This window comes from Cyprinodon variegatus, unplaced genomic scaffold (genome assembly GCF_000732505.1).
Source record: "Cyprinodon variegatus isolate N-32 unplaced genomic scaffold, C_variegatus-1.0 Scaffold540, whole genome shotgun sequence".
In the NCBI taxonomy this organism is placed as follows: Eukaryota; Metazoa; Chordata; class Actinopteri; order Cyprinodontiformes; family Cyprinodontidae; genus Cyprinodon; species Cyprinodon variegatus.
In genome coordinates, this window is record NW_015150993.1 from 192,672 (window position 1) to 200,313 (window position 7,642).

Here is a 7,642-nt window from a genome sequence, read left to right on the forward strand (position 1 = left end):
TGCTGAATGTTTTGTAAAATGGGTTATTGTATTGTATTTTATTACATTTATTACATTTCATCATTATAAAAAAAATGTTAGAACTGTAAATTTACAGTCGTTTTTACAATTTTTCAAGGCTGCACCTTTAAAAAAAGATGAAATCGTCCAGAGAGCTGTTTCCAAACGAAATTTCTTTTTTGTTTTTACACTTGTGTAAACAAAATGACAAATAAAATCTGTCTAAGTCTAAGTAATCTAGGTCTAAGTCTATGTGGCCTAATCAAAGTCTGTATTCCAATCTGATTGAGTTGATGTGAGTGACCTTAAATAAACACTTTATTGTAGAAAAATCAAACAATTCTGCAAAAGAGTTAAAAACAATCTTCAGAAGTGGTGAAAAAAGCATCACCAGTTTTCACTTATTAGGTGACACAAAATAATAAAAATAATAAGATAAAAGACGATGGGGCATTTAGATTCATTTGTCTTATTTTAACATTTCTTTGTCTCAAACATGTAAGTCTGGCAAAAAAAGCAATAGAAAAATCTGCTGAGGCGACAACGCAACACAAAGCAATTTACAACCATTACACACAAAATATGTCTGCAGTGTTTTTATTTCACTATGTTTTCACATGTTAAAAATACTCTTTTAACACATTATTCTGGAAAAAAGAGCCAGACTTTTATAAAGAACAGGAGTTACATCTCAGAGAATAACAGAGTAAAATCTACACAACCATCAAACTACACACCCTTCAAACTTAAACTTAACCTTCAATGAAATAAATATGATTACAACAGGGGTAAAAAAAAAAAAACAAATATTTCTAACAGTGTCTAAGAGACTAATCTAAAGAGCATTGAGTGTTGTTTGGTATAATCACTCTACACAATGAGGTCTGTGTGAGAAGTCACACCATGCTCACTGTAACATCTATTTTAGTACACACCGGAACAATAAAACACTGACTTATCATCACGTGGACAGAGCTGCAGCCTGCACACCACGCTGGAACTGATTACTTTCAATTACATGACAGGTGCTAATAACTGCTAGCTCTGACATACTGCTGCAAAGCTTGGCTTTAATCCATAATGTTAGGCTGCAAACCAAGGGGTCACACCCTAACGCCTCGCGTATTAAATAGGGGTATCCAATTATAATGTATTTGAGAAGACCAATTGTAAACAAGTGCGGAATGTGTGGATGGAGTGAGAAAAGGCTTTGATGGGATGATTCAGATAATTAAATTCTCATTAAAGCCATAGCTGTGCATATAAAAGTAAAGTATGTCTCATTTTTGTTCTCCTTGATTCTGTTCCCTACTCTGTCATCTTCGCTTCTGTTCCTCTGACACTATAACAAACTGAGGGGGTCATTCTTTCTTCTTCTTCTTCTTCTTGTCTTTTTGATACCCAGCAGTCCCAGCCAGCAGAGGGAGATCTCAGACATATTCCTTATTGCTGCTTGGAGGGCTGGAGCGAGAGCCGGCCATATTCGGGTACCTGGATACCTGCTTCTTCCTTGGACAGGAGGCGGCTAACATGGCCCCGCCCAAAACATCTAGAAGAGCGCCGCCCCAAGCAATGAAGATGGCGGCTCCAAATTCAAACCTGGGAAGACAAAAGATGAGAGGGAAAGAGATCTATTTGAAATAAATATCATTTTGGTTTACTTTTCAATTTAATCTTTTAAGGTATTTCAAACTGTTTCCCTGCCCTCTTTAAAATTTATTCTGGCTGTTTTTTTACAAATGGTAAACTGCAGTTTTTTTTATTTCATTTTCAATCATCCATCTTTTCAAGTTAAATTTTGTTTTGTTCTGTTCAGGGAACTGATACTTCTTGTTCAACCCTACCTTTTACTTTAAGATGTCAATTGTTGCAAAACTGAAATATTTTAATTAAAATAAAGGTTATTTATGTCAGACAGGGCCACCTATGGGCAGAACTGGGCAGTTGTTTAAACTCTGCCTCTCAATAACATGAAACTCAAATTTTTTTTCGCATATTTGCTTAAAAGAGGAAGCTTGAATGTTTCCTAAACAAATTTTTTTTTTTTTTACAAATAATTATAGTTTTAAAGTACCCCTAAACAGAACATGTCCTCCACACATTTTTTTGCATTGTGTACAAAAAACCCCATCAAAATCCCCCCCAGAAAAACAGAGGACCCCCCATGAATATCTTTCTAATGATATCTACCATGTCCTTGTAACCCATCTTTCTCCGGATGACATATCTGCAATTGTGCATAATTTCCAGTCCCTTACATACCTGGCTGTGTAAACATATGACTAAGAAAGAATGCTGTAATAACAAAAAATAAAAACATTAAAAGTGCAAACATGCTGCAAAAAGAACACACTCCAAGAGGATCCTAACAAACAAAACACACGCAAAAAAAATAAAATTAATAAATGCAAAAACAGCTGATGTTTAGAAAGGCTGCAAAACAGCTGAGCACAATGAAAGTCTTATCGACCACTTGGGAGATTATCATCAACTCATATGCATCCAGACCCTTAGCAAAGGTATAGACGGATTGCTAAGAATAAGTAGTGAAAAAAATTCAAAGGAAACTTTGGATTTACCTTTATCCCTCCAAATATCATATAAAAGGCATCCCCTTTGTGTTTTTGCAATTCGTAGTAATGTCCATGATTTGGTACCATATGTGTTGACGATTGTTTTCCCCCTAGTGGTCCCTAATGGACACCTCTGTTATCCGGAGATAGTTTATAGCATTTATTACCTCACAGTTGTTCATTTAGACTGTTTTTAGATCATAAATAGTAGTGTATAGGACTTCCTAAACACGCGCGCATGCAAGTTCACGAGTCTACGGAAACCGCGGCAGACCAAACCAGATGAAAGTGCGCATTCAGCGTCTGCTCTGCCGATAATGCAAGCGTAGAAGAAGAAATGTGCTGTTTACCTGTGCAAAGAAAGAAACAACGAAAGAAAAATGTCTGAGGACTTCAGTGTTGAGGAAGAGCATGAGTTCTTTGCCGAGCTGAATGCGCTGGTTTGGTCTGCCGCGGTTTCCGTAGACTCGTGAACGCGCTTTTAGGAAATCCTATACACTACTGTTTATGCTCTAAAAACATTCTAAATGACTTTGTTTCGAGTAAATTATGGACGCTACCCACTCAGGACACTTGGAATACATTGGACGAGCAGTATGGAGGAATATTGACATGTTTTTTGTGGACTTTTATGGACCTTTCTGTCTCGGGCACCATAGACCTCCATTATTTGAATGTCAGCAGACAGCAAGAAGCCTCCCAGATCTCCAGATGCATTTGAGATATCAAAAAAGTACTCCAGAGTGTTGTTCAGCATGGGGGTGAGTAGAAAATGAAGGCTAATCATGTTTTGGGTGTAATATTCCTTTAAGTTTTATCTTTACAGATCTCATCTTTGTGTTTGCTTTTCTAAATTTTAAGTTTGCTAGTCTCATTTTTGTGTTTTCAAAATTAATATCTGAATTTGCAAAAAAATGTTTGAATTGACATGCATGACATTTTCTTTTTTTTTTTTTTTCTTTTTTTTTAAATGACATGACATTTGCAACCGTCACCTTTAACTGATTCAGCCAATTTTTTCTACAGTTTCAGTAAAGATGTTAGTTTATAGAATCTGGGGCATCTTTCAAGTTTTCAAAAAGATTTTGATAGAGTTCTGTTATTCTTATTTAGAAACCTTTTTTGAGGGGATCCAATAATCAAAAATAAATCAGACATACTGAAAATACTATGTTTATTTGTCTTCCGTATACATTGATTACCAAAGTTTGCATTTAGGACTGATAAGTGATAGCAAGAATAGTACTTAAATCTCCTCACATTTAAAGCCAAAAAAAGATAATTCCAACATATATTAGGGACCTGACTCTTCCGAACAGTATGTTCAAAACAAAATACTTCATTTTCAGTCTGCAAGTTTACTAGTGGTTCTTTAAATTTCTCAAAGCAGACTGGTGTTAGGAGAGGAGACTGGCATGTTAGTTATCAGGCACTTCTCCTGTAGAACCAATTTCCATTTGTTATATTTGAGGCAGATACCCTGTCTAATTTCAAGACTAGACTTTGCTCCTTGATAAAGCTTATAGTTAGAGTGGCTTACATTATGCTGAGCTATCTCTATAGTTATGCTGGTATAGCCTAAGGCTGCTGGAGGACATAAAGGCCATTTTTCCTAACTCTGCACATTTTACTTCTATTCTCACATTTTGCATTAATTGTCATTTAACTTTTACAAGCTTTTTTTCAGTCCTCTGACCTGAAAAGAAGATCCCAGAAACCCCATTTAATCCCATTAATTTCTTTAAAAAGACTCCCTTAAACATAATTTTTAAAATTTTTAAACAGCACTCATTAACATAGTGAGTAAACATAAAGGAAGCAACAGGTATATAGCATTGACTTTGTTATTGAAAAAAACAAAAGCAAAACTAGACCATAGAGGAGGCTTTGATGTTCTTACTTGGTGTTGACTGGAGTGTAGGGATTATAGAAAGCCCTGATGATATTGTGAGCAAACCAAGAACACGCCACAATGGCACACAGCCCTGCAAAGACAGAATTAACAGGAAAGATCAATCGTTCCATCAACACATCAAAATCCATGTAGACCCTGACTCTATTTTTATCCTCCTTACAGCCCAGCAGTCGCCCACCCTGACTGTAGCACAATTCACCGTCAGTGAAGTCTTCAAAGTCCTTTGGACATCAGAAGTTAGAATCATTGCCAGGGGTGCTGAACTCACTTGGTTCTTTGACCACGGAAGTGCAAATGAGTGGGAAGAAAGCTTTTTGGACATGGGATGAATGACCTCCAAAGTTCACTAATGGGCATCAGCAGAGTTGTATACATCTTTGATTGAATTACATGTGGTGCAAAGCAACAATTCAACTATTTGAACTTTTGCACATTTTTTCCCTTTGCAGCCACTAATGTCGTTGCTTTTTAAAAATGTACTCTATATGTCAGGAAAACACAAAGCTGCCGATAGTTTACAATGAAAATAAAAACAGTTTTTAGATTTTTAAAATTATAAAACTGAAAAATCTTTACCCATCTTTACTCTGATACCACTAGGTAAAATTTACTGCCTCCAAATCTTTTTTAAATGTCAGAATTACCAGTAGCCAGGTAAATTAGTATGTAGTTTTAGTATAAATCCAGCTGTTGAAGACCTTAGAGGGTTTCTAAAGAGCATGTGTGACCAAACACTATCATTAAGTTTAAGGAAAACAGCAAACAGGTTAGGATTTTAATGCAGAGTTTAGTTTTAAAACAGTTCAGAGACTGAAACATCTTGGTGAGATGTCAATTTATTATTTAAACATCAAAAGAATATAGTGCAATTGCAAAACTACAAAGACATGGCTGTCCATAGCTCCAGACCTTCAGTGCCAGAGTTATACACGACTTTAGATGCGTTCCTGCTCCAGTGTAGCTGATTTGAATGCTTGAACTGATTCTCATTATGTTATGAAGTTGTACAGAAGCCTAAGAATGCTGACAAAAGAAAATATCTAAATCGTTCATGCTAGCCATTGCACACCACATACATAAACTAGCAGGCTGGGAAAGGAGAGTTCTGCTTATAAAAGAGGACAGCAGGCTCATGGTTACTCTGGAGGAGCTGTCCAGATTCAGGTGTAAGACACTGTTGACAGGACATGTATATAGTACTTTAACATAGACTGGAAAACTGGCAAGAGATCATGCGTGGATGGGTGGAGCTAAATACAGGACCCTTCTTGCAGGGAAAACTTTATGAGGCTGCAGATGACTTGGGAATGAGAAGGAGGTTCACTTTTCTGCAGGAGAACCACCTTAAGCATACAGCTCAGATACGTTGATGAGAGCTATGAATACCCACTTTGACAGTTTGAACCTCTTAGGGCTCCAAAGCACAGTTGTAGACACACCTTTAAGACCAAGTTAGTGTGAATAGCTTTGAGCATCTTAATCCTCACCTCCTACAAGCAGAATAATGCCTCCTGTCATGGCAACACGAGATTTGCGGAGTTTATCACTTCCTCCACAGGTGGTGCACTTCATTCCCATACAAGCCACACCCAGACCCGCAAAGGACACGATGATGCCAACTATCATTAGGGCACGAGTTGCCTGGAGAGAACCTAGAGATGTCAGAGTAAAGGAAACAAAAGGAAGATGGTGAAGTAGCTGTGTGCAGGTTATTCACAGGAAAGCAGTAAACAAAGGAGGCTTTTGTTCCATCAAATGTGTGAGTGAAACAAACATGGACGCGATAATCGCAAAGTAAAACATCAGGAAAAAAAATATATAAAAAGAAAAAAAATATACAAAATCACAACACGAAGTATCAGTGTTCCTTGAGGTTGAATTTTTAACATAGTGATTTTGAGAGAAACCACGGGACACACATGAACACACCAACCCGACAACAAGGCTTTTTCACTTGAACTGAATCCCACCTCCTCATCTGTTAGGGCCCCCCTCAGCCTATAAACCTATCATAGGGTGAGGCCCCTCTTTGTCTAATCCTCCCCTCTGTCCACCTAGAACCAGTCTGTGCCAGCCTAGGCCATCCCTGCCTGCCCAAACAGACAAAAAACATCCAGCAGGGAGCAAGGGATGGAGGGAGAGGGGATATAAAACAGAATGTAAATCAGAGGGAAATGGGAAACAATAGGTTGAATTATGCAATAAACACACAGCAGGATGTAGAGGTTTTATACTAAGGAGTTGCACTACACTGTTCTTATAATTTCTGCTATAATAGTATTTTTGTTTCTAAATTAAGAAACAAAATTCTCATGCACATCGAATTTAAAGTTAAGGAAATATTTGCACAAATTATAAGCCGTGAAAAAGTGAATACTTTTCTGGAACTTTTTCAGATTAACAGTTAAAAAACTTAGATATTAAAACTTAGGTCTGAACTGATTCACCCATTGAAACGAAACTGGCTGGAATATTTATAATAATCTGTAAACCATAAAGGTTCAAGCCTAGAAACTGGAAACCTTACAATGAAGTGTAGGACAATAATTTTAAAGTTTTTCATGGTGATGGGCTAAATGGGGAAGCCCAACACCATCTATATAAGAAGTTACTGATCAAATGAGACAAAGAATCTGAATTTGTTCCCCCTCTGATAGACATACAGTATATTTACTTAGCCTTGCCTAAAGGCTGAATTATCATATTTCTTTGTTCTCAAACATACGAGAAGCCATCTTGTCACAAACCTACTGTATGTCAGCTGTTTCAGAACCAGCCCAGCATCAGTCGACCAATCCTGCTGCAGTATACATAGCATAGCATACAGCTGTGAGCTGCATGGTGGAACAGTTTGTAGCACTGCTGCCTTGCAGCAAGAAGGTTCTTGGTTTGATACCTGGCCCGGGTTCTTTCTGAATGGATTTTGTATGTTCTACCTGTGCATGCATGCGACCTGGCAAGGTTGTACCCCACCTATCGCCTGTAGACTGCTGGAGATAAGCACCCTGATGGATGGATGGATGGATGGATGGATGGATGGACATACAGATATGATGAAAGCTAGAAGTGCCCACAGTGATACCAAAATAAACCGCACAGCAGAGGAGGATGTACTCATAGCTGCTGCTATGATAACAGTTTTGTCCAAATACAT

At 37.5% G+C, this 7,642-nt stretch overlaps 1 protein-coding gene across 1 annotated transcript in view; it reads right to left on the reverse strand.

The window, feature by feature from the left end:
- Window positions 1–510: 510 nt before the first annotated feature.
- The window catches only part of LOC107095366 (claudin-7-A), an 11,598-nt gene continuing 4,466 nt past the window's right edge, over window positions 511–7,642 (reverse strand). Inside the window, exons 2-4 of the mRNA XM_015391422.1 lie at window positions 5,976–6,140; window positions 4,474–4,558; window positions 511–1,599 (exon numbers count right to left, since the gene is read on the reverse strand). Of these exons, the coding sequence (XP_015246908.1) occupies window positions 1,431–1,599; window positions 4,474–4,558; window positions 5,976–6,140 (419 nt within the window). The 3' untranslated portion in view covers window positions 511–1,430. The remainder of the gene's footprint in view (window positions 1,600–4,473; window positions 4,559–5,975; window positions 6,141–7,642) is intronic.